The sequence below is a fragment of the Malaclemys terrapin genome, chromosome 5 (genome assembly GCF_027887155.1).
Source record: "Malaclemys terrapin pileata isolate rMalTer1 chromosome 5, rMalTer1.hap1, whole genome shotgun sequence".
NCBI lineage: Eukaryota > Metazoa > Chordata > Testudines > Emydidae > Malaclemys > Malaclemys terrapin.
In genome coordinates this window covers 126,712,960-126,740,922 of record NC_071509.1, presented here as the reverse complement: position 1 = coordinate 126,740,922, position 27,963 = coordinate 126,712,960, and the positions used below count along the sequence as shown (strand labels likewise).

At 40.1% G+C, this 27,963-nt stretch overlaps 1 protein-coding gene across 21 annotated transcripts in view; it reads left to right on the top strand.

Annotated features, from left to right (window-relative positions):
- Positions 1 to 27,963, top strand: part of STPG2 (sperm tail PG-rich repeat containing 2) — a 703,121-nt gene that overhangs the window by 320,465 nt on the left and 354,693 nt on the right. For 2 of the 21 annotated variants that reach the window (XM_054029556.1, XM_054029555.1), the window contains one exon: positions 13,174 to 15,097. The exons of 18 other annotated variants lie outside the window; for them this stretch is intronic. In XM_054029556.1, coding sequence (XP_053885531.1) covers positions 13,174 to 13,469 — 296 coding nt within the window. In that variant the 3' untranslated portion in view covers positions 13,470 to 15,097. Of the gene's footprint in view, positions 1 to 13,173; positions 15,098 to 27,963 lie in introns of those variants that run through there. One more of the 21 variants, XM_054029564.1, reaches the window with a different exon arrangement.

Here is a 27,963-nt window from a genome sequence, read left to right as displayed (position 1 = left end):
TGGGGTTATTTAAGTTTGATTCAGAAGAACAAGAAACTGCCAATAGCTTGTTGTGCTCTCCACCATCTTTTCCATATCTTGGATAAACCAGACAAAAATCTGGCTATTGTCTTGTGTACTGTGGATATAATGCAGTGTGCACTGAGCCCTGTGAAACTTTCTATTTTTTACTCTCTACATACTCACATTCATAACAAATGATGGATGCTTTATGTAGGATCTGAGAAAGCAATTCTCCTAAATCTATACTGTAGCAATCTTGCCAAATGTTAGAATATACCCTTCCTGCTCCTGCTCTTGTATTATATGGATTAAACTCAACATGTCATCTGCTGGGACACTTGGTTTCATCTGAAAGCCTTTATGGTCATATTTGATATGATACTTCTTTAAGTTGTCATCTTAATGCACAATATTTATTTCATAGAAAGTTTAAAATGGTGTCATTTTCCCCATAACTTAAAGATTCAGATTGATGTTCCCATGAGAAGGTGTGAACAGAAACAATAGTGATATAAATGTAAGCATAAATAAAAGCAACAGAGCTGCTTGGCTGGCGCTTATTTCCTATAATTAACAATGAAAAATGAAAGGAATATAATACTAGACTTCAAGGTGATGTCAGGTTTTCAATATATTTTAAAATAATTTATGTTGTTTTCTAAAAATTGAGCTGCTTTTTCTTCACTGAATTGTAGCTAATAGAGTTCTAACATAATGGAAATTTTATGACAATGACTCAAGGAGCTTCAGGTATAATGTTGCAGCAGATTGACATGCGGTAATAATAACCACAATTATTTTATTTCAGCATTAATAGTAGCCCTAAGAGATTAATAAATCAAATTAAATAGGTCCTTCAGCTTGCTACATTTTCCACAAAGGTAGATATTAGGAAGTAGCAGTGTGGTAATATTAACATATTCTGTGGCAAAGTTATTGCATGCGTATTTTATCTATGTTAACAACTCTTGCTCCACTATTACTGCATTGATACATTGAATTAAGTTTTTACATCTAATGTTTATTCATTTGTACTGATTATAGACTCCCACCAACTGGTGCTTAAAATGGGAATAATTATGAATACAATTCACACTAACAAACAAATGTCATCAAAGTTTTAAGAGTTTAAAATTGCCCAGATGGAATTGGAGGTAGACTAAAGTAATTATCCTGCTGTCTTCACTAGGTGAGGATTGCATCCTCGAGATAGTACTTATGAACTTTTCTAATGTTTTTTTCAGGCTAGTGAATTATTATTATTTTTCTTCTTGATAATCATACTGATGTCGGAGGGATAGTTTTTCTTTAAAAGTTTTTGGGTTTAATTACTTTAGTGACAGGACCAACCAAGTAGTAATCAAGCTGAATGAATGAATACCTTAAACAGTAAGAATTTATTTGTATCAGCTTCAAACTACCCTTAGATTAATCTATCATCTGTACTCAGGGACTATTTAAACATATCAGTATGTGCATATAACTAGCATCTCAGGCAGTACAAATATTATTGACTATTTGAATGATGGATTTTCAGTCAGAATTTGTGTTATATCACTGGGAAAGTAATATTTGAGGAAAATGTATTTGAAGACTGACTAGCAGAAGATGATGACAACTTTATAATTAAGTTTGTAAATACGTTTTATGTGTTACAATTAAGATTATAATTAATTTCCATAGAATGATTACTGCAACTTTGGTAAATGCATTTTGTTACTCTGTAGTTATATTGGATGCTATATTTTCCCAGCTTGTATAGCCAAATTTACTAAAACTGGCCATTAAAAAATTGACCTCCTATACAGAATAAGAAAATACTGGGCCAGATTCTAATTTCAGATATACTCGAGTAAATCTGGAATAACATTACTGAAGAAAATTGAGTTAATCCAGGTTTACGCAAATATAACTGAGATTACATGCTGGTCCATTATTAAGTTTCAAGGTTAGAAAGTCTGATGATTTGCAGAATGGATTCCAGATGCTGATTATGGTGGTGTTTAATAATGAGTGGTGTGTAATATAGCTATTTGAAAGTTGTATATACTTTTGGTAGGCTGTGTATGAAGCCATCTGTACCAACTGGCTATGATTCCAAGATGCATGGCACAACATTTAACTAGGTGGAAAAGTTAGGAATAATCAGTTCACTAACTATTTCTTTGACTGGTACCATATATTTATTGTTTACTCACCATTGTGTTTACAGTATAAGTAGAAATTTGGATTCTTAATTGGTTGATCCAAAAGCAGAAATGCACCCATTGCACAACTTTGTATGAAACACACCAATAAGTTATTCGTATAGTATGTGATTCTCTGTTCAAATGCTGTGTGTCTTGAACACTTGTACATTTTGGTATCTGATTTTTAGACAGTTTTAGTAAGTTCTCTCTTTAATGTGTTCTTGTTCCATATGCAACAAAATCAAATGCCAAAAATAATAAAAATATACCTGATTTGTAGTATCTGAGAAAACGGTTGTAGTATGCAGTGTTGTTGTAGTCATGTCGGTCCCAGGATACGAGAGAGGCAAGGCGGGAGAGGTAATATCTTTTATTGGGCAAGCTTGAGAGAGAACTCCTATGGAATTCCTCAGCAGTGGCAGCCTTGAACCTGTGCTACCTGTCCAATTGAATTAGGCCTCAGTTATCCAGGATTCCCCTGGCAGCACAGCCATTAACACTCCTCTCCAATTCTTTTATCTATTTCTTCTCTCATCTCTCTTCCCCCCCAAGGCAGGTTCACATATTCTTTTGCTCATTTCTTTTCTCATGTCCCATTTCAAGTGTTTTCTAATTCATAGATTTTTCACAGAAGCAAAAATAATAATAATATCTCGCTTTTATCCGGTGCTTTTCATCAGCAGATCTCAAAGTGCTTTACAAAGGAGGTTGTATCATTATCCTCATGTTACAAATAGGGAAACTGAGGCATAGAGGTAAAGGTCACCCAGAAGGCCAGTGGCAGAAAGAGGATTAGAACCCTGGCTCTATCCACTAGGCAATAGTGCCTCCCACAAGTACATGCCTCATTAGGAAAAATACCCAAGACTTGTTTTTCAACAACAAAACACTTTCTCTAGAATATTGAATTCTATAGCCCATAGAACTACCTTTAGCATTTATTTTATTCAGCAGTAATGCAAGGAATACATTCTAAAGTGTGAGTATTGCAATTGTGTACATTGGGATTCTTAACTGAACAGTCATTTTAATAATACTGGGCCTGATCTTGGGACAAGAACCTGTCAGACCTCAGAGTAATTACTGGGAATTCTTAAGTAATCAATATAATTAATAAGTAATCTATAGATTGGGCTACAGTTCCTTCTCACTCTTTGGTTCCACCTTGCCTTTTTTTTTGCTGGCTGCTCAGAATGCTGCTCCTGGAATTGTGCTGTCCCAAGCAGGTGCCAGTCCTGACCCCTGTGGATTTAGTCCTCTGCAGCAGAGGATTCCAGGGGGTATAATATTTTGAGGGAGAAAAGGGAGGACATTTCTCATTCAATTCCAGGAAAAAGTATCTTTAGTCATTAGAGAAAAATGCAAAAACTGGAGGTGAAAATGTTGGGTAGTTGTATGAATGTTATAATTTGTTCAAGACACTGAAATGAACCCTCTTACTCCTGTAAAAATTGCTATCCTATTGGTCAGAAAGTCATTTCCATTTAAACCTCCACCATCATATGCTTCGTAACATTGTGTTAGAGGGTTGGTTCAATACTGACTCAGAAAAAGGAAGACCACCAATGAAGTGCCAGCACAGACTCTCGCGTTTGCTTATCCTTCATGACTGACCACAAGTTAGGGTTGTCTAGAGTTTTTTTTTCTGTAGTATTTTTAAGTTATTTTGTATGAACATGGAATTATATGTCCCATAGGACTTGAGAGAGACATGGTGGGTGAGGTTATATCTTCACTCTCCATAGCTTGCAAGCTATTTATTAATTATTATTTATTATTATTCTGGAAAGTGCAGAGAGAATGGATGGCCATGCACCACTCTCTTGCTCCTTCCCACTCCCTTTGGGGTGTCTAGCATCTCCAGGGGTGGTAGGAGAGAGCAGTTCCAGGGTTTTGGGGAGCACAGGGTATGCAATCGTGACTAGCCCTTGCACAAGGCTTCCTCCATCCCCATGCACCTGTGCAAGGACCATTCACAAGGTCGCCCATTATTATTTACCAATAGGGCATATTAGCAAAAATAATCTTGGTTTCAGTAGAAATTGAGTTACTGCTTTTGTTGTCTTGACAAGGAAAATTGAGTAAGGGAATAACATTGGTTTCTAAGGCCCTGATCTATCAAGGGACTTAAATACAGTCTTATCTTTAACACATGTTAAAGTTGAGTAGGTGCTTACGTGCTTTGCTGGATTAGGACCTACATGAAATAAAAATGACATACTTGTCTAAATAAATTCTTCTGGCTTCTTGCAATAGTCATAAGCATAGAGTTATTTTGTCCCAAGTGCACAAAGTATGGACTTAAACAATTATGAGTTTATAGCATTGGCACTAGTTGAAATTTCATAATCAATTTGAATTAATCACATTGCTGTGGCAGAGAAGAACAATTTAAATATAGGTACCTGAATTTTTTCTCTAGGAATTACCTGCTTCTTCCAAGTAGATTGTTTGGCTTTTCTTTTTTTAAAAAAAAGCTTTTACAGAAGAAAGAAATTGCAATTCCATTCACACTTCGGTTAAAAATAAAAAGTTAGTGTCATTGCACATCTGAAGGTTATCTTAAAGATCTTTTTAGCAAGCTAAATAAATTGTGAAAACGTGTAACTGAGAGGTAGGCACCTTGATTTTTGTATCACCAATTGTCTCATATACAAATAATGATTTTGTGATATCTTATGACTTAAAGAATAGTTTTCACAAATTTTGATGGTTTTGTTATATCAGAAATAAAAACAGTTACTGGATGATTCAAAACTATATTAACCATTTATTATGTGGCTCTTTCAGGACCATTCATAAAACAAGGTAACCACAGAAGTAGTTCAGTGCTGCTCCAAATTTGACCTGCACTTGTGTTTCCCCTCCAATAAGTAGTCTTACAAACTTAATAGAACTGTGCTTCTTGCCAGATAATATAAATTTATAGGAGTAGCAGAAAGTATATAGTGCAGAGAAAACATGTGATTGCTGAGTGATTACACTGCTCTACAGGCAAAATGCTTCTGAAATAAATGTAGTCAAACTTTACTAATTCTGGTCACTGAGAATGAAAATGATGCTTAAAATTGTTGATTGGCTCTAGTTTTCAAGATATGCTATTGGGTTAGTATATACGACCCTTGACTTGGGAATGGTGGAGGATAAGTGAGTTATAAAGGGAAGGGATCTCAATTTAAACCAGAAATGATTAAAATATATCTTTGACTGGATCTATGAATAAATCTATGACTGGGTTTGAACAGTACTTGCTTTTTAGGCAAAACAATGAATGATGCAATCTGAAGCTGGTATTGCATCATACATGATATGACTTGCATCATGTTATTCCTAGAAGTCATGGATGATGCAATCATAACGAAGCTTACATCACTCTGCTGAACAAGTTGCCCTATATCAGCTCTAGAAATCATACAGTGTCGTGCTCTCTTATTTGTCAATATTTGATTTTGCAAAGGGGCACATTTCTGTTTAGCCAAAGTGAGCAGAGATGCCTCGTACTTGTGTGAACAGTGCAGATAACTTCTGCTATGTTTGTGGTGAAGTGACTTTTGCATCACAAAAGTGCAGTATAACCACTATGGTTAAGAAAGCCCATCACCTTTATTTTGGCTGCAAAATTGGACATCAGGACAAGAGGTGGGCCCCAAACATATGCTGCAACACTTGTGCAACAAATCTTCACCAGTGATTGAACAGGAAAAGGAAATCTATGCCTTTTGCAGTGCCAATGATTTGGAGAGAGCCAACAGATCATACCAGCAATTGTTACTTCTGCATGGTGCCTCCAGTTGGGAAAGGTGTGTCAAAGAAGAAAAAGTGGACTGTGCATTATCCAAACATTCCATCAGCTATATGCCCAGTACCCCGTGGAGAAGGACTGCCGGTTCCTGATGTATCAGAATCATTCTCACTTGAGTCAGACGAGGAAGAGGAAGAGGATGAAACTTCTGGTCCTGAACCATCAATGTCACAGGACCCACATTTTCTCCCATCCTCCTCCTCTGAACCATACCTCATAACACAAGGTGAACTGAATAACCTTGTCAGGGATTTGGAACTACCCAAGAGTAAGGCAGAGCTGTTGGGCTCCAGACTACAGCAGTGGAATCTCCTGGCAGGTGATGTTAGGGTTTCCATGTTCCGTGACCGTCAAAAGGATCTTGTCCCATTCTTCATGGAAGGTGATCTTGTAGCCTGCAACAACATCGATGGTGTGATGGCAGCCCTCAACATCGTTCACGATCCAGATGAGTGGAGACTGTTCATTGATTCATCCAAGATGAGTCTTAAAGCTGTTTTACTGCATAATGGCAATGTTTTGCAATCAATTCCAGTTGGTCATGCAGTCCATATGAAGGAAACCTATGACAACATGAAACAACTTTTGAGGTGCATAAACTATGACCAACATCAGTGGCAGCTTTGTTGCTCTCTTGCTTGGTCTGCAGACTGGATACACAAAGTACTGCTGTTTTCTCTGCGAATGGGATAGTTGTGCAAGAGATTCCCACTACATCAAGAAAGATTGGCCACTCCGACAGTCATTGAAGCCTGGGAGGAAAAGTGTTCAGCATCCACCACTTGTTGAATCAAGGAAGATTTTGTTACCACCCTTACACATCAAGCAGGGTCTGATGAAGAACTTTGTCAAGGCCATTGACAAAACACAAGCAGCTTTCAAGTACCTCCGTGGAAAATTTCCAAGGTTAAGTGAAGCTAAGATAAAGGAAGGTGTCTTTGTTGGTCCTCAGATTCGTGAACTTCTTCGAGATGATGCATTTGACCATGCACTGCGTGGCAAGGAAAAGACAGCATGGAAAGCCTTCCAGCTAGTGGCAATAAATTTTCTCAGAAACAACAAGGCAGACAACTACAGGTTGTTGGTGGAAAACCTCCTCAACGCATACAAAAGCCTTGGTTGCAACATGTCACTAAAGATACATTTTTTGCACTCTCATCTAGATTTTTTTCCACCGAACTGCGGAGCAGTGAGCGACGAGCACATCGAGTGATTTCACCAGGACATTGCAACAATAGAGAAACGCTATCAGGGCAAATGGAGCCCATCAATGCTTGCAGACTATTGCTGGACGATGACAAGAGATGCTCCATTTAATGAATACAAGAGACAAGCCAAGAAGCGCCAAATAGACACTGAATAGGACTAAACTATGTACATAATAGTTTTTTTTCCTTTTATTTCATAATAAATTTTATTTATATAACCCTTTTGCTGATTTTTAAAGTGTTACATAAACAGGACAGGTGAAATATTATCATGTAAAGCAACCATAAACACATGAAAAGACCTAGGTTTACAATTCATGATTAAAACTCTACTATCTACACAATATACATAGACATAAAATGTAAAAACTTAAATATCTTAGAAACAGTAGCCAATCAGTTGTTTTAATTGTCATATTTGAATTCATCACATCAAAATACATAATAAATAGCACATTTTATCTCTGAAGCAGACGACTTCTCTAAAATTGTAGACCAGTGTTACTATATAAATCTTCATTTTTCTAAGGTTCTAAATCAATGGGACTGCTTATGGAATAAAGGACTTCTCAGGATAAGTAAGGATGGTATAGTTGGCAATTAGGCCCCAACCCAGCAAAGCACTTAAGCACATGCTTAACTTTAAGCATAAAAGTAGTTCCATTGTTTATAGAAAATCAATGGGAGTAGGACCCCTAACTTCAATTTGCACCTTTGGAAATCTCCCTCTGAGTGCTGAATTGAACTGTTACTGATTAAATGAACAAATACATTAAAAATGCCCAGGGACCCTTACTCACAAAATATACTTTGTTCATTTATTTGGCAAGTGTAGTTTAGTTTTAATTATGTTGTAAAGTATACAATAAATTTATTGTATTATATTATGTAAAAGTAATTAAGTCTTAGTAGAGTGTTGTAATCAGTTCTTATTTTACAATTAAATCATTGTTGAAAAGTGTGGGGTTAATATTCAGGTTTTGGTGAGAATTCTAAGTTGTGGATTAATGTAATTAGTGAATATATTCCACTTATTTAAAGAACAGTAGAAATGTTCCGCATACTGTAGGTAAAGATACATGAGTTAACTCAGCCATTGATGCTTAAGTGCAATTTCCATAATACTACCTGCTACTGCAGCATTGTGCTGAGTTTTTCAATAATTAAATCCTGTCCCATAACACCATCGAATTCACAGAGATACTAACTGCGCTCAACCAGAAAGTACTGTTTTATATCCTAATCTTTGCCAACCTGAAATGAATTTTTATTCTTATATGTTCAAGAGGTTTATTTTATTATTTTCTAAAACCCAAGCGTTTGGATTCAGCATACTGCAACAAATGAAAGCCTTTTTAAAAGCCTCTTCAAACCATACCAGGGAATGAACCCATAGTATCCCATCCAATGTGTCTTTATGCAAGATAACTAACCTGCCTTTTAAACAGCTAAGAAAGCTGATAATATTTGCATTTATTACATTAAAAAGCAGGGATTAGTTAGCACTATTGATCAAATTCTGACCTCAATTTATACCCCATGTTTCCCAAGATTTCATTCAGGTTGTTTATTTTCTAAATCTAGACATGATATGCCTAGGGCTCCATTTACTGTGAGGCAAGCTGAACCTAAATTCTGCAAAAAGACCCTTAGATTTTTCAGTCTCTTCAGATAAATTAAACATATGGAGGTTTTTATTAAATTAAATATAAAAATGAATAATATAGGCCAGCGGTAGTCAATAGGTGGACCATGGGAAAAATCCAAACTGCCAGATGCTTTTGAACAGACCCGAAATCTTGTTATTTACTTATTATTATCATTAGTTTTTTGTTTTTTTTTAAATCTTCTCTGGAGACTGGACTTTGACTATATCTTGACCAAGAAATTTAGACCTTGACAAAAAATAATTGTTTACTCCTGCCAGTAAAGCAGTCCATGTGGTATTTATTAGATTTTCATTCCATTTTTCATGCTTTCCTGATATCTTCAGTTTTTAAATATTCTGCAGATTTAGATTTCACAGTCAACAATCCATTAAGCCGAATGGAGCGGTTTACACCCCTCAGAATTATTGTTTCAGGCTGCATGCAAATTCAGGAGAACAATGTTTCATTGATCTAATTTGGTTCACATTTTCAAGGTTGTTGTGGGCTTTTGTTTTTGTTTATTTCTCTCATTATAATAAGGGGTAGAATAATATATATTTAAAAGCTGTATTGTGGAGCACAGTTCTGCAGCAAATTCTGTGGCCACATAATTGCAGAATACGAGGCCAGAATACATGTATTTCTCTGGGAATACAGATCTCTGTACCAAGATTGAGTTATCACATGGAAAAAATTGAGGCTGCTGGATTGTTTTGATAGGGAATTATGATTGTCATCTCAATTGTAAGATACACTTGGGCATTATGGATCTTGACAAGATATTTAGATTGATTTGGGAAAGAGATGCCATACATGTACTAAAAATTATGTTGTAACTGTAATGGTTTTCTATTATATTCAATGCAAAATTGTATCATTTTAGATAGTGTTTTGCGTACATGCTGTTTTCCAAACCAGCAAATAGCTGAAAGTGAGAGCATTTCTAAGAATTCTGGGCTGAACTGTATCACTGATTCATGGCCCATGATAAGGTTGATGTTGAGCTGCCCCACTCCCATGAGAACAGTAGGAGGCATTCTGCCTCAGGGAGTACTTCCTGGAGCTGCCAGGCTCTCAGAGGTGTGCAATTGCCACTACACCCCTTTGTGGGGTTCAGTGTACACTCTGCAGTCATCCAGTGCTACGGGCCATGCCTGGGGAGTTAAGTCAGTGTTCCAGCTCCTCCTGTCCCTTTCTGGGGTGCCTCGCACTTCTGGAGACAGATGGGAACAGAGCTCCCCAAAGCGCAGGGGTCATGCGCAGCATCAGTCAGAAAGTCAGTCTGAGAATTATAATCTAAATTGCCTGGATCGTCATCATGCACAAGCCCACCTATTCTGTATAGGTAAAAGAGAAAAGACCAAGTGCCTTATACATTTTTGAGTGGTCTAAAATAAGGATAAAATATATATTGTAATTTGAGATTTAAAATGAGGTACTTACTGTGGCAGGGGAGGTACAGCAGAGAAGCCATTCCTTACTCAACTCCTTTCTCTCTCTTGCTTTTATCCCCATCTACATTCAGGCTATCACTAAATCCTGTCAGTTCTTCCTGTTCAATATCTCAAAAATCTGTCCTTTCCTTTCTGTCCCACTGCTAAAGTTGCTATCCCTGCCTCAGACCATCATCACACTGACCACTGCCACCATGTTCTCCCTGACCTCCCTAGCTTTCCTCTTAGTCCTCTACGTTTCCTCCAAAACACTGCTGAAAATATGATTTTTCTCTCCCAACGCTATAACAATGTCACTTTCTTCAGGTCTCCATAGTAATGCCTTCTCTCCTGCATCAGATTTAGATTCCTTTAACTTACCTTTCAGCTCCTTCGCAACTCTGACCTTATATACATCTAAACCATCATCAGCTACTACTACTGTACACACCTTCATGCTATCTTTGCCTACGACTTCACAAGGATAAAAAACTTGCAGCTGGCCCAAATCAGCTGCCCAAGGCTTGCAGGGGTCAGGCTGAAAAATCAATGCACAGACATTTGAGCTCAGGATGGAGAGAGGGCACCAGCTTGCCAAGCAGGTGCTTGGGATGGCCACTCCGGAGAGGGGCGGCACGTCCAGCTATTCGGCAGCAATTTGGCGGACGGTCCCTCACTCCCACTCGGAGTGAAGGACATCCCGCCAAGTTGCCACTTCAGATTGCTATTGCGGCTTTTGTTTGTTTTTTTTGTTTTTATTTTTTTTGCGCCGCTTGGGGCGGCAAAAACCCTGGAGCCGGCTATGAACATCTACATAGCAATTTTTAGCCTTGCAAGCCTAGGCCAGCAGCAGCCATGCTGGGTCTTTTATCCCTGTGTAGACGTACCCTTTCTCTCTTTCACCCGTTCATGGCTCTAAAACTTCTTACATGCTGTCCCTTGAGCTTGGAAGAACATCTCTCTTCCAGTGCACCGAGTAACCTCACTGTTGTCCTTCAAATCCCTCTTCAAAACTCATTACTTTCACTTATCAACCTCCCATGGATTTTTATTTGGATGCTCCTGTGCCTACCCATGATACAATTATAAAATATTTTTTAAAAGAATCTATAAAAGAATGAAGTAAATGGAGAACTCAAGTGATTGTGATCCATAATACATGCTGGGAAAAAAACTAGTTCTCCTTTCATTTTGTTTTGCCCCACCATCCCCACGTTCCCTGCCTCCTTCTCTAAGTGTCTCTACTCTTTATAAACTAGATGATAAGCTCTTCGGTTTAGCCTCAGATTTATGATGCTGCTCAAGTAGTAACAACACTGTTGAAATTATGTGAAGGAACAGGGAAAAGGCCATTACTAGATAAATAGGTGGTGGTGGTACTTGTGGTGCTGGGGGGGAAAAAGCAACAAAGTCTGTGAGACAGGCTGGAGTTAATTCAGTGAGGATTTTAAAAACAAGGAGGGAAACCATAAACTAGATTCTGAAATGCATTTGGAGCTGGCAGTGTTAACAGTTCAATTGACTTGCTCTTTGTATATGTGAAGAGGTAGACCACAACTCTCAGCACATGCTGGATTCTGGTGAGCCGGGAATTGAAGAGTCCATAGAGAAGGGAGTTGCAAAAGTCAAGACAAGTTGAGTATGATACATTCTCATCTAAAAGAGTAAAAATAAAAATATATGATAAAGTAGCTTTATTTTTTCATTTGAACAAGAATATTCATGTGTCGGTTTGAGATCTGCATCAACAAAGAGGATTATTTAACTCAAACTATTTCCACTGAAAATGAGATCTGAACAATTCCTCAAGTGTATATACAGATCGCATTTTGACTCTTGGAATTTCAATATGCCTTTGAGGTTTTTGCCATTTCATTTGCCACTTTAAATCCTACAGTGGTTCTAAATAGGAACTGACAACACTAGCTGTGGTTAGGAAGATCTGATGTTTAGTCTTATGGTAGAAACAACAAAACACAAATGTAGTTTCTACATATTTCTCTTTCATATTTGAGGCATTTCTTCCCTTTGTGACTTGTACAAAATGATTCATAATTTTAATGAATATCCATACTTATGCGAGTGGAACAGTTTCTATTGGGCATACATATACTGCAGAGCTTCCTGTCTGCTGTGGGAGGTGGAGGGTCTCCACTCACTACCCCCTCAGGTTGCTCACTACTCTATCCCTCCCCCAGACTTCCTGGGGGGTAAGAGTCTCTGCTACTCTACTCCCGCTCTAGCCTACATTTTTATTGTACTTATCCTTTATAAATACCTGCAGCAGCAGTGGCTGTGGTTCATAGCTTTGTCAAACAGCAGCACCTCGAAGTTGACATGAATCATGACACTTTCACTTTTGTCTAGGGAACATCAGAGTCCTGAAAATGACCCATCTTGTTAATTTCACTGTGCTTTTGCTTGTCAGCTTGTGACGTTATCTGATTAAAATATGACCATATAGATTATGGTTGCAATGACTGTTATATATTTGCAACAAATCTTGTACAAAGGTTGTCAAGTGAGGTGTCTATAAAAAGGTTATGGTTTGCTCATTATGATTATACTATCTGTATCATGTATCATATTTGTATTTAAAGTTATGAGTATTGGCTCTATACCTGTATTTCAAATGTTTGTTCCTGAGGTAATTAATGAAGTAGTTAGCCAGCACATCTTGAAGAGTCTATTCAAATTAAGTGGCTCATCAAGAAACACTTAACTGACAATGGGCCATGGGAGATGCCCATTTATACTGAATGGACTATCCTGCAAACATTCCATCTGAAGTATGGGTAATGGCTTCCTGCAATGACTAGGCGAAATGCATGGACATGTGACTTGTCCATGTGACTCCAACCACCATCTTGTTACTGTACTTTTCCACAGTAAGAACCATGAGATTCCCTCCACCCGGCAGAAGAGATAAAAGTCCCTGGAAACCCCTCCATTTTGCCTCTTTTCTGCTCAAACCTCTGGAATATGGACTTATACTAATGGGAGTATTCTATCCAAGGGATGAGGACCTTCCAATGATTTGGAAGCAACCCAAGTTTATTAAGCCAGCAGTTTATTCCATCACTGCTACAAGCCTGAACCAAGAACTTTGCAATTACTGTATGTATTTGATTCCTTTAACCAATTTTAACTTCTTTCCTTCTTCCTTCTTTCTTTCTTTTCACTAAAGGATTGGCATCAGTGTGATTTTTGGGCAAGATCTAAGTTATATATTGACCTGGGTGTGTGGCTGGTCCTTTGGGATCAGAAGAACCCTTTATTTGAAGAGATTGGTTTTAAAGAAACACTCATCTCTAAGTCTAGTGGTTTTGGTGGTAATATAAGGACTGGAATGCCTAAGGAAACTGCTTTTATGACTTCTTGTTAGCCAGTGTGGTGAAACAGAAGTTTACTTTTGTTGCTAGTTTGGTATATCCTATGGGGGATTAGCCACCAGTCTTGGGGTGTATCTGCCGTATTTATCAATAGTTTGTCATGAATTTGGCATTCTCAGGTGAGACCCACTGAGGCATGGTTACACAGTTACAAACAGAAATGGAGCCATCTGTCTGCAGACTCAGGAATAAAACATTGTCTTGATTGCATCAATTTTATGTGTAAGGCTATTTACACAACCACAAGGGTTGTGAATATCACTGATTTTAAAAATGGAAGCTTAAATTCTACAGGAATTGATCGTTTAGTTTTCAATGCTTGCTGGGGAAAGTTTCCTCACTTGAAAATGATGCATGAACTAGGGGATTTTTAAGTCCTAGAGTTGCATTCACAGATTTATTTCTTCAGCACAGGAGATTTACTCTCAAATCACTATTTATATTGTGCTTCAATTTCAAGTTTGGCAAATAGGATTATTTTCACCCTCAAAAGACTAGATTCTTTGCTGCGCTAAGCAGAAATTCGATGCAGAAGAGGCTGGTGTGGATTGGGGCTCAGAGATAGTTACAGTTTTCTTATTAACCTTTACAAGCCTGGAAGCTCCTCTAACCTGTAGCCAACTAGAACTGTTCATCAGCTAAGGACAGCCAGAGAGCCAAGTGTCCTATGCTGTCCATACACATTCAGCATAGTTTGTGTCAAAATATAAATGTCAGTTGCTCAAATAGTTCTTTCAGTCGAGTCATTTACTACAAGAATGTGGATCTGAGGTGTAGCCATTTTGAAGCTACATAAGTTGAATAAACTTTAACCTATTCCCGTTTCTGAGACATTCCTTGAGACATCTCAGAATGTAGCTTTTAATTGTTAAAATCTCTAACTTCAATTCACTAACCATATCTGTTCAACAAATGTATAGTTCAATAGAACAGATGCTGTAATAAGGATATAGATAATACTTATCCCAAATGTATACATTCTTGCATTGGATTAGTATAATATCCCTCCCAACCTTGTGAAAAGATGAGTATACCATGTACAGATATCTCAGCTATGGCAGTTTATGCATGGCTATCACATCTGTAAAGTGTGGCTTTTGTCAGAGAAGAGACGAGTCTATTTTTGGAAATGTCAGCTCAGTGTCAGCCCAGAGCTGGCAATGGGTACCTTTGCTCAGTCCTTTTTTTAAGAAAAGTGGGGAGTCAGGTGAATTAAAAGGAATTTGGGATTTTGAGTGTTTTAAATGTTTTCATTCACAGGAATCTCTCCCTATCAATAGTTACTTTCATCACTTGGAAAGTTTTTTTACAGCCCCCCCCCCCACGTTAGAAAGTGGGGTGAAAGAATCTGGTAAGTTACTTATATGTTAACTTTTGCGGTTTCCTATTTCTAACAGGTTTAAAAATATCCAGCAAAGTGCATTTTGATGTATTGCCTTTACAATGATCACCATTAAAATCTTTGAATATACCTCTTGCAGAAGTGAAATATTTGTTATGCTATTTGTGAGATTTCCAATGCTAAGTATGGGGAGTACTGGAAACACTGTGCTGCGGTAAAAGTCAAGATTTTAATGATGTACAGTGTATCTTTTACTAAGGCTACTTTAAAACATGACTTTAGCTTAAATCCAATAATCCAATTTGCTTTCACATAAAAACAAAGCAAAAGTTACCTGAGAGCACAAATATATCTGTATCTATATCTATATATAATGTGTGTGTGTGTGTGTGTGTGTGTGTGTAGCTACCTCTGTGCATGCATCAGGGGCCATGGGCAATTTCACAAGTGGAAAACGTGGCCCAGAGAGGGGAAGTGACTTGCTCGAGGTCACACTGTAAGCCTGTAGCAGAGACCAAATTAGAATTCAGCCCTGTTCTTCTTCCTTTGAACTAAGCTGCCTTTCCAAGAGCGCTTGTCTTTGGGAGGGCTTTCCAGTTCTTTACATGCAGCCTGCAAAAGGTTTAGTGTTCAATGAATAGATAACCTATACCTGGGGCCTAGATTTACTCATTGACACAAGGTTCTGGCAATCATGCAGACCTTTGTTTGTTCCCAACCAACCTAAATACATGAAGATTATCATTCCACTTGACAAAGTGTTTGTGACGTTGTGCAGTCTATATGGTTTTATAAAAACATGATAATAAGTGAATATAATGTAACTGGGATAGTTTTATAAAGATTCGATAATAAGTGAATATAATGCAACTGCGATATGCTTCATGCAAAAGGTCTCTTGTAAGGTATCATTACAAAGCTTATAATCTACTGAGTGTGATCATCCGATTTGTAGAAATGTACCACTCTTGTATCTAAAACTAGAAATATAAAATATAACTCTGAGGGCCTATTGTAATTATGTAAAGTGTGGGCCATTAATGATGGTTTGGAATCTTGATGACTCCCATTAACAAGGACCATTGTCTGCAGATGGCTATGTTTACCTGTTAGTCTTCCTGTATATGTGTGTGCTGGCAAGTGGGCAATGAAGTCTTGCAGTGACATGTGATCATGTCACCTGAACTGGAATCCATCTTTAACCTGGTGTTTTTCCAGTGAGGGGTGGTGGAAACCCAGAGGGACAAAGGGTTCCCGCCTTATGCAAAAGATATATAAAGGGGTGGAAGAGAACAAGGAGAGGGAGGAGCCATCATGAAGAATCCCCTAGCTATCACCTGAGCTGGAAAAAGAGCTGTACCAGGGGAAAGAATTGTGCCCAGGCCTGGAAGGTGTCCAGTCTGAGAAAAAGCTTACTGAAGCATCTCTGAGGGTGAGATTATCTGTATTCAGTTTGATTAGACCTAGATTTGTGCATTTTTATTTTATTTTGCTTGGTGACTTACTTTGTTCTGTCTGTTACTACTTGGAACCACTTAAATCCTACTGTCTGTATTTAATAAATTCACTTTTTATTTAGTAATTTATTCAGAGTACCTGAGGAAGCAAACAGCTGTGCATATCTCTCTATCAGTGTTATAGAAGGCGAACAATTTATGAGTTTGCCCTGCATAAGCTTTATGCAGGGTAAAATGGATTTATCTGGGTTTAGACCCCATTGGGAGTTGGGCCTCTGAGTGCTAAAGACAAGCACACTTCTGTGAGCTGTTTTCAGGTAAACTTGCAGCTTTGGGGCAAGTGATTCAGACCCTGGGTCTGTGTTGGAGCAGATGGGAGTGTCTGGCTCAGCAAGACAGGGTGCTGGAGTCCTGAGCTGGCACGGAAAACAGGAATAGAAGTAGTCTTGGTACATTAGGTGGCAGCTCCCAAGGGGGTTTGTGTGATCCAACCCGTCACAGTGTTATTAAGTAACTGTTCATCTGCACTGAAACCCCTATCATACAGGGTCCTATTCTGCCCTTTTGGTAGATGTATAAGAAAGGCTGTTACAGGAGATAGTGAGGTGTTTCAGGCTATAGTGTCCGCAGGACAGTGATCAGATCTAAATCTCATTTATGTCCAATCTGTGCATTGTAGTTTTCTGCTTTCCTTGTTCCTAGCTGAGATAAGTTCCTGGAGAAGAGTGACCAATGTCTTGTTCTTTCCCATAACACAGCTGCGTGCCTACCTGAACACGTGGGGGTTTGGACCCCATTTCTGTCACCACCCATAGCTGTGCTCCACTCTCTCCTCCTTGAGTATACAGTCTCCTTTGCTGCCCCCATCCACTGTTGCTTTCCCATACTCTTCGATTCACTGTCCCATCCCTTTTTCTCCTGCCCAACCACATCATCTGAAAAGGGATAGGTGTAAAACTCTTCTCCTCCACACTCCCCCTTCCTGCTGCCCATCTTCTCCAAGATGTAGTAGGTATGTCACTCTGTTCCACACTAATATTTCCAACAAGCCAATACTGTATTAGGTAAATTAGGTAGCAGCTGGAAAAACATTCATGAACAGAGGTTTTTAATTAAATATTAAAAGGACACAATCAATATTGCTAGTATTTTATATACAGGGACCTGACATATCCAAGGCCACCAATAGAGCTAATAAAATCATCATGGGCATCTGACCGTTGCCCATGGCAAGATAGAGCTCATCAACCAAAGGTACTAATGAAGTCTCCATACTACACCAAGACCAAAAAGAAGATCAGTAGAGATTCAGAAAATTGGAGGAGCCCAGATGAGGCTAGAGTTGCTCTGCCTTGACTTTCTCAATAATTTTCCTCACAAAAGGCAACTTTGTCACAAGGTGATAATTGGCTAGGTTGTTACGGTCAAAGGATGGCTGCATGAGCAAAGTCCTCTACTCTTCTGACCATGCCAACTACAGGAGTTTTAGAGAGTCTTATGAGCTGCAGAAATATTGAGAGAAGTAAGGTTGCCAGGGGGCACTTAAAACCTACTTACCATCTGAATGTTCTAGGACTGGAGATTATAAAAGGCCTGTCTACATGGTCAACTTTTGTCTTTTTTTCTCCCCACTTACAAAGTAATCAAGGAACCATCTCTTTCCCATAATTTTCCATGTTAGCTTTAAAACAAGAACAGTTTTAAAATAATATGCATCTTAAAATAGAACAATGTCAATTGTGATTCATTGTTTGGGGTACCTGAGGGACTGACTCTCATGTTAAGTGGTGCTCATTCTACACTGTTCTCATCCTCAGAACTAAAAAGGGCTAGAATTACTGATTGAATGACTGAACTCCAGCCTCTTGACCATTGTCATCAGGAGACTTAGCTGGTGAAAGACAAGGCACTGAAGCCTTTTATCATCTGTTGGCACTTAGGCTATGTCTTCACTACCCGCCTGAATCGGCGGGTAGAAATTGATCTCTTGGGGATCGAATTATCGCGTCTTGTCGGGACGTGACAATCGATCCCCGAATCGACGTTTGTACTCCACCAGTGCAGGTAGGAGTAAGCGCCGTCGATGGAAGAGCCGCGGAAGTCGATTTGCCGCCGTCCTCACAGTGGGGTAAGTCGGCTCGTATACATCGAATTCAGCTATGCTAGTCACGTAGCTGAATTTGCGTATCTTAAATCGACACCCCCTATAGTGAGGACGTAGCCTAAGAGAGGCCGAAGATCCCACTAATTTAAAGATTCTACAGTCAAGCTCATTTCCAAGAAAGGAAAAATCTGAGTCCTGAGTCTGATGGGTCACTCATCTCTTCTACGAGTCCATGAGGCTGGTGCCATAGGCGCTGACTTTTGTTTTTGCCGGTGTTTGCTTTTGAAGAGGTGTGTGTGTTTGGGGGAGGAAGGGGCACTCTGTCAGTTCTGGGGGGAATCTATTTTCAGTATATTTATACACTTCTTTCATATTCTAGTTATTGAACATGTCTATCATTGGTATCTTTACTATTTTAATAATGATTAAATTGTTATGAACTACATAATTACATTATCATAAATTACAGTATATTAAAATCATTCCAGTCACCTACAAGCTGTCTTCACTAATGTCCCAGTTTAAAGACATTGTGTCTCACTGTAGCTTTCTGGCTGAAACTGTCAGCAATCTTATTTACATCTCGTTTCCTGGTATTGTCTTGAGGCACGTTTAAAGACAGCTACATTATTCAGTTGCGTCTGTCCCATTGATGACTGGAGATAATTTTAAAGTCTTTTGAAGCTGGAGAATGAGTTCAGGATGATACAGGCACAGTGAGAAGGATTCTTATAAATTTGTAGCACTCTGGAAACAGTGTTTCAAGAGTACTGCATATGATTCCAAGATCTTTTTCTTGATGGGTAACAGCTAATTTAGGCACCATCATTTTGTATGTACAGTTGGGATTATATTTTGCCACGTGCATTACTTTGCATTTAACACTGAATTTCAACTGCCATTTTGTTGCCAAGTCACCCGGTTTTGTGAGACTCTTTGCAGTCTGTTTTGGGCCTAACTATCTTGAGTAAAAAGAACAGGAGTACTTTCGCATGAGGAAAGCCATATTCACATGCCTGTATGGAAAGCTGGACATGGCCAACGACAATATTCCTATGCTTATAGCCGCGGTGCTGTACGCTCCATAATATTTGTGAAGGGAAGAGTGAAAGCTTCACTCAAGGCTGGACTGCAGAGGCTCAGGACCTGGGGTCTGAGTTTGAACAGCGAGAGACCAGGGCTACTAGAGGGGCACAGTGTGGGGCCATAAGGATCTGGGATGCCTTGAGGCAGCAATTTGAAGCTGAAAGCCACTAATACTTGTTGCTATGCTCAGGATTGCAGTGCTTGTAATACTAGGAGGTGATTGGTGCAAATGATGCAAGAAGGGGCCTTAACATCATTTTATGTTGTGTTGCAGTGCTTTCACTTAATAGAATAAAGATTGCTTTCAAACAAACACAATTCTTTTATTAAAAGACAACAATCGGAGAACAGCATCAAATGAAAAAAATTCATCAGCAGGGAGGGGTATGTGGGATGGGGTAAGGGAAGGTATGCAGAGAAGGAGGGGTCCCAGGATGGTTACAGAATTGTATATTTCCAGGGATTATACCCAACCTTCTCCTTTGGATTGGACTGTGAGGAGGAAGGAGTGGAATGCTGCAGGTAGAGACTGGAGCCAGGAGGTTGATAAGAGTGTGTTGCAGTGTGTTGGGGGTGCATGGAATAGAGTTTTGTGACAGTGGCCGCAGGGAAGGGCGGGCACGGAGCTGCTCGGTTAGAAGAGCTAGTATCATCTGGAGCATGTCCACTTGGTGCTCCATAACGTTTAAGAGCTGCTCCGTGGCTTCTTTCTGGTGTGCTGAGTTCTCCTCTTGGTCCCTCTTCTCGCTGTCCCGCCATTCCTTCAGTTCCTGTTTCGCAGCAGCAGAGTGCATCATAACCTCACGGAGAAAGTCCTCCTTAGTTCTTCGTGGCCACTTTCTAATTCTGTGCAGCCCATTCTGCCACCGATAACAAAGAGGGAGGCTGGGCTCCAAGGTCATCTCTGTGAAGTTTAAATGCAACATGTTACAAAAGCAGTATTGTTTGCAACACAGAGAACACTGATTCAGTGCTTTAAAACACAGCCGGTAATCACACACCTGTCACTAACTGGCTGACCTTAGGCAAGCACACACAAGCCACAAGACCCCCAAAATGGGGAGTAGTCGCAGGTGCAGGGTAAATTATTCTTCCTGGACCCTGCTGTACACTGGGCACGTGGCTCTTGGGGAGAGCCAGCACTGTGTGGGGGCCTGATAATCATTCCAGTCCCCACACTGTCCACAGGATGTGGTCATTATGGAAGATATCTCGCTGCTGAGGGTTAGCAGGGAATCAAGGAGCGGTCTTCTCCAAGCCTGTGGCTTCCGCCCTGGCCCCTATGCAACTCACCTATGCGCAGCAATGCTCCCCCCCCCCCCCTCCCGTGATGGCACAGTGGTGCAGGAAAGTTACCGTTAATGGGGCAAGAAACAAAGCAGCTCTGCCGAGGAACCTGTGGCAGTGGATTGTCCAGTATCTCCATAAGAGTTTCCTGGAGATCTCTGAGGGAGATTCCCGTGAAGTGAGGGAGTCTATCAATGGCCTATTCTGCAGCTCAGACTAGCCATGCAGTGGGAGACAAGTCCACTTTCTGCAACCCTCCTGCTCCCAACAAATCACTTCAGCAATTCCCAAAATCAGATCCACTTACAGGGGCCTCCTTTCCTGTTTGCGCTTCGCCAAGATCCGACTGCTGTGACTGGCTGGGATCCTCTCAGGTAGAAAAGAGCTCCTGACTGCATGCATCTCTGGCCTCTGAGTCATCCTCTGCCTCTGGGTCCCCCTTCCCCTCTTCATTCAAGATTTCCTCCTCCTGGCTTGGTCCACTCTCGACTGGCACGCGAGCCAGTGAAGTATCCACAGGGCCTTCGCAGTGCAGGTGGGATCACCACTGAGTATTGCGTCCAGTTCTTTGTAGAGCTTGTGGGCATAGCACTGGAGTGGTGGTTTGCTTCCCGCGCCTTGTGGTAGGCGTTCCGCAGCTCCTTCACTTTTACTCTACACTGCAGTGTGTCCCAGTCATGGCCCTTTTCTATCATGCATCATGAAATCTGTCCGTAGGTATCATAATTCCTACATCTGGAGCGCAGCTGGGATTGCACAACCTCCTCTCCCCAAATGCCGATGAGGTCCAGCCACTCGGTATTGCTCCAAGCGGGGCATCACCTGGTGCATGGAGCAGGCATGGGCACCTGGAAAGATGCGCTGAGACCGCTGCACCAAGCAAACACGAGAGGAATTTCAAATTTGCAAAGGAATGTACGGGGTGGGGATAACCATTGGTCACCTGAGGGCAGGGCAGTAGAATTCAAACCAATGACCAGAGAGGTGAAAACAGGCATTGTGGGACACCTCCCGGAGGCCAATCGCAGCACTGTAATCGCCATGGTGTCTCCACTGGCACCACAGCGCTGTAGCCCCAGCGCAGAAAGCTGTACGCCTCTCATCAGGGTGGTTTTATTAGAGCGCTGCATCTGCAGTTTCTACGCACTAAGTGGCTTGGCAGTGTGTACACCTCGGGAGTTACAGCACAGAAAGCTGCTTTACTGCACAGAAACTTGCCAGTGTAGACGGGGCCTCAGTGTAAGGTGGCTTGGCTTATAGGTAGTAAATTCCCTGCTTCATAGAAGAACCTTTTGCTCCATCAGTGAGATGTCGGAAATTTTCTCTTTTGGATGTTTTGAGGCTTCTGTCCTTTTCATGGTAATATCCCAGAAGTTTCCTTATCAATTTTCTTTATGGAAATTCAGTAATATTTTGATGTACAGTTCTAGCAGACTGGAACTTTACAGATGGAAAAATTTATGCACTCTCATTCCTCACACCCTGGAGGCATTCTTAGGACTGTAATATTTTAACAATTGAATTTATTTTGCAGTGCCCTCTCCAGCCATGATGTACTTTATGCTTTGACTTTACTAAACCATTTGTGTTGTTTCCTGAGATTTTCACTGTTATCTCTAGTTTGTATATTTGATCATCACAGGAGTCAGCACCTTAATTTAAGTTGCTTATTTGATGCAATAAGAGGCTGAAGTTTATTTGAAACCACCCCCCATCATACTTTTTATATAAAAACTGAACTTGACTTTTCCACACAGCCATCATGTGGTGAGTAGTATAGAGCCACAGGTTGAGTTTGCACAGGCTAAAAGTTCTGTGGATTAGGGTGTGAGAAAATGTCCTCACTACAACTGAATGTGGCAGGTCTTTGTTCAGACAGCACTAAGAAAGAGTTGTGGCCCCTTTAAACATCTCTGCTGCTCTAGGTTACTCAGGGAAGGTTAAGAGGGCAACATCAGAGAGGATCAAGGGGGAAGTGGAATCCCAGCTCAGATGGGGGGGACATTGACCTACCAGGTGGGAAGGATAAATATGCTGCATGTTCTCCAGATTAAATCCTCTTAACCACTGACTGATAGCCTTTTCTGTTACTTATCTCCATTCATATCGCTCTTCCAGAATACCGGTAGCTTCTTACTCAAATCTGAAATCCAAAAACATTAGCTGAAGTCAAAAATGCTGGCTTGTCGGAATTGAAGCAGGACAAATTGGTCTGGGTTTTGTTAGGCTCTGATCTCCATCTCACCTCTGTATGACTTGGGCAGGGGTAAAAGTAGAAATAGGGACTTACCAGTATGGGGCTGGGTTGGGGCCGGCTCTGGCCCCCGGAAGGGGCGGGGCCTCGGGCGGAAGGGGCGGGGATGGGGGGGTCAGAGCCAGCCCGCCCTGTATCGGTAAGTGCCCTCCCCCTCCCCTGCTAGGGTAGCAGTGGCAGCTGGCGGTTCTGGCAGCAGTTTAAAGGGCCCAGGGCTCGGCCGCTGCTACGGCCCCGGCCCTGGCCCTTTAAACCGCTGCTGGAGCCCCCGGCTGCCGCTGCTACCCCAGGTCTCCGGCAGCAGGGCTCCGGCGGCTATTTAAAGGGCCCGGGGCTCCCCTGCTTCTACCGCCCCGGGCCCTTTAAATAGCCGCCGGAGCCTGCCAGAGCCCTGGGATAGCAGCGGCAGCCGGAGCCCCGGGCCCTTTAAATAGCCCCTGGAGCTCTGCCGCTACCCCAGGGCTCTGGGGGCTATTTAAAGAGACCAGGACCCCCTGCTTCTACCGCCCCGGCCTATTAAATAGCCCCCGGAGCCCTGGGGTAGCGGTGGCGGGGCTCTAGTGGCTCTTTAGGGCGGTAGAGGCAGCGGGATCCCCGGCCCTTTAAATAACCCTCAGAGCCCTGCCGTTACTCCAGGGCTCCAGCAGCGGGGCTCTGGCGGCAATTTAAAGGGTCTGGGGCTCCAGTTGCTGCTGGGAACCCCAGCCCCTTTAAATTGCCGCCTGGGGAAGCCGGGGCGTACCGGCTTACTTTCACCTCTGGACTTGGGTTCCTGAGTGCCAAGGATCGCGATAATTTGAAGTGTACATGTTATATCTTTGTTGCGCTCTTCAGGGAAGTTGAGCTGAGCTGGACAAAAAGCTGTTTCCACTAGAACTAAAACTTCTTGTATGATGTTTACTAGATGCTTCCCTTTTCAGTAGTCCTGTGAAGTGACACTATGGAATCCTGTACTGACTTTGGATGCATTTATTTAGATTTATGCACACCCTAGCAAAACAGTCACTTCATGCAAATCCTCAGGTCCCTCATTCTGTTTCAGACCAAGGGTTGCTTTTTAGTCTCAAAAGAGTTAGCTTTTGTGCAGGAAACCTCAGGAAAGAGCAAAAAGGATTAGTTTCAGTAAATGGAAATTCCCGATTGGGTAGTCTTTTTTTAGACATATTCAGCTTACCTTGGGATTTTTCCCTCTGTACATTGGGGTGAAAGCATTTTTAACAGATCTGCAATGGAACTGTCCTCACTCTGGACCTGTTTAGATTAATCCTGGGCCAGTGCTAAAAATTAAGATCCTGGACCTATTCTAAATGGTGCTTCCTGTCCCCTGGTGGCGTTCATAAGATCGTCAGCTAAAGCAGCCTTTACAGAATGATCCTTAACTAACTTTGAAAATTCTTTGGCCTCTGTAGCTCACAAGGGCTCCTGGACATTCCAGTAATAAGTATAGATTACTTGACATGAGGTTCTTCAGTTTGCAGTCTAAATATTTTACCAGTGGATTTTGTAAGTATCTTGAACCATCCCAGCCCTGCAGCAGTGCCACAAAAAAGGAATTTACAGAGATTTCAAACTTGTTCTTAACGGAGGCATCCCTCATCCTTTAAAGTCCTGCTGGTTGCTTTGTTGCTCGAACCCCACTCTTTCCCACACCTGAGCACTAGATATACTAATTTATACTCATGCTAGTTTTGCGCTATGCAACTTATGCTGACATTTAACCCCAGAATTTGGCCCTTAGTATTCTTAAAGCACTTGAGACCTTCAGATGAAACATACTATGCAAGTGGGAGGAATTATTTTTTATTAAAAGGATATAAACATAATTCCTCCTTTAGTTAGATTGTGAATCCTTTTTCTTTAATGTAGAACAAAACACACTAAATGAATTTAAAAGAAAAACAGTAAATATAGCAGTTTCTAAATATTCTAGGGAAGTATATAAGAGAATTAAATGTATACATACTTGTTAAGCTTCTAAAACAGTAGGACAAAAATGGGAGAAATAAATAAAGGTAAAAACCATCAGGAAACAAGTATTCATATGACTGTGTCGGGTTGAACAATTATATAGTATATTTTTATTTTGAAGAACTTGGAATTTTTACCTCAAAACAATTTTTTATAAAGCTGCTTTCGTTGCTACTATCTTGCAAAATGTTTTGCTCAGATAAAATTTGTCCCACCACACCTGCACAGTACTGAAAATTAAATATTGTAATTTTATTTTAGCCTTTGACTATATATTTCAAAGCTTTTGGGGTTTGAAATTTTATTTTAGTCTCAAGCTGAATGTCATTTTTATAAAAGCTTTTGGATAAAGCTTGAATATCTTGTTTGCTGTACTATTTTCCCACTGTCATTAAAAGTTCAAGGTGGAGAGGAAACAGTATTTATGTACATTTGTTTTTATAGTAAGTGTGTACTATACTTGCCATTGACACTATTACGTGAGAGCATGTTTTATCGATCACTTTTCTTTTACAGTGTCTATAAAAGAAACCTAAGTTAAAATTTATGTGCCACTGTTTGTCCACAATGCTGGTTTGATTCTTTCAATTTCACATGCATCTGGCCAAATGGTTAGAATGTGGGTGCAGGATGTCTCAGGAGATTAATCATGGGATCTTAGCCTTTCACTGCTAGATTACTTGTGTGACTCTGACCCAGGTCACTGATAACTACAACTTTCACCTTCCAATGACTGTCCACTGGCCTTTTTAAAGAGATGTGGTAACTTTTAACGAAGTTTCCAATGAATATATCCACACCAAAATTAGTTCTAATTGATACCTTTGTTGGCGATTTGAGCAGAGAAGCTAGTGATCAATGGTACGTACTTTAAAGGTGGGATCTACAAAAATGCTCAGTGCTGGCCTACCTCTGCTCTTATTAAAGTCAATGAAGATTTTACTACTGAGCATTTTTGAAGATCCCACCCTTGCAGTCTGTACTATTCTATCATTGAAGTCAATGAGAGTTTTGCTATTGACTTAAATGGGAGCAGAGTCAATCCAGAGTGGTTTTGAGAATTCCATCCTAAACTTCCCTTTCACCGTTATAGGTGGTCTCTCAACTTCAAGCACATTGGTTAGGCAGTGTGAAGACGCATGCAGTGATACTGCCAAGGATGTACCTCTTCTATAGAAAAATAGAAGGCTTTGTAACTCCTAAATAGGTGAATGGAGACTCAGTACTGTATAAATCCTTGTATATTTTGAACATATGTCTAGCGCACATTCATTGATCTATTGACTTGATTCTTATTGATGTATGAATTTGACTGTAATTTGTCTTTGATTTGACAAATCAACTTCAGTTAATAGTGTTAACAGTATTTTAGTTTAAGGATATGCTTGCTCTTGCTTGATTTTTTTTTATCAACTGTAATCTATATAGAGAATACAGAATTACATTCCTTACAGTTAGTAACATGGACTAGACCCTCAAGAACCTTAGGGAATTTCAGCCAGCTTAATTAGCTGTCTGCTAAATTTACCCTATGGTTCTCACAGCTTGCTTTTACTTTAAAAAATTCCTGTTAAATTACTATTAGCATTACAGTACAGAATTTTGGATTTGGGGTATATGTCTGACAATGCAGTACTCTGCCAAAAAAAAAAAAAAAAAAAAAAAAAAAAAAATAGAAAAAATACACAAAGTAGGTAAAAGTGTTAAATCACAAAATAAGTTTAGTATTTACAGAGCAAATAATAGAGGAAAGCCAGTTAAAATTAGTATTTGTATATTTCTAATGTGTTCTGAACATAGCCATTCTGCTCCTTTGGGAATAGTAGCAATTAAATACTAAACTCTTTCTTGCCCTCAAGGAATGGAATATTATGTTTCATGGAAACTCTGTGAATTGGGTACTGCTACTTTTTTTCAGTCTCATGTCGAAGTATAGCTTGCATGCCTGCTGAGTTTGCTACTTTTTGACCTTACACTCATAGTTTGACTGTTTTGCCTTTTCTAATATATTAAAAACTGCTTAGTTAATATAAAAATATTGAAAGCTGGTTTTGTACCATTATTTGTCATTTACTTTTTGAATTAAATGAACATTTGTCTACAAAATTGGAAGCTCTGTTCCTAAGATTTGTTTAGGGTAAACCTTTAAAGCCTACCTTTTAGAATGGACTTGTTTGCACAATTTGAATTTTCAATTTTCTGATAATGAAACTGTATGCATTTCTGAAAAGTATTCCAAATTACTCTGTAAAATGTAATGTTAACTAAAAGAAATCTATTTTCCAAATTAAGTTAATAGGTTTCTTACTCATTTGACACTCATTTTTTTCCTGAGTCCCAATTATTAGATCCAGAGAATCTTTGACCATCTACAAGTCCTATTTACTTCAGGGGGAGTAATGGATCCTCACCACCTATTAGGATGTAGTCCATTCTTTTCCAAGGGAGGTTTGCCTGAATAAGAACAGAGTAAAAGAAGAGGTCTTTTGTGCAGAGTGAGGGTGTGAGGAATCCCTGTAAGGTGGAAATGTTCTCCTTCTGAACTCCCTCCCATTGAGTAGACCCCAGGAGGGAATGATCTGGCCATGAGTTAGGAAAGACGTCGCGATTTTGGCCCTGTGTATGTAGTAGTATCTTAGCAACATTTTTTCTATCTGTGATTATCCTCTTTTGGCTTAAACTCATTTGGGGTAGGTTGTACGAACAGCTCCACAGGTAACAAAAATGGTAATGAAATCTCAACATGTTATAGATATATTGACTTTACTTTAGCAGAGTCCTGTTATTTG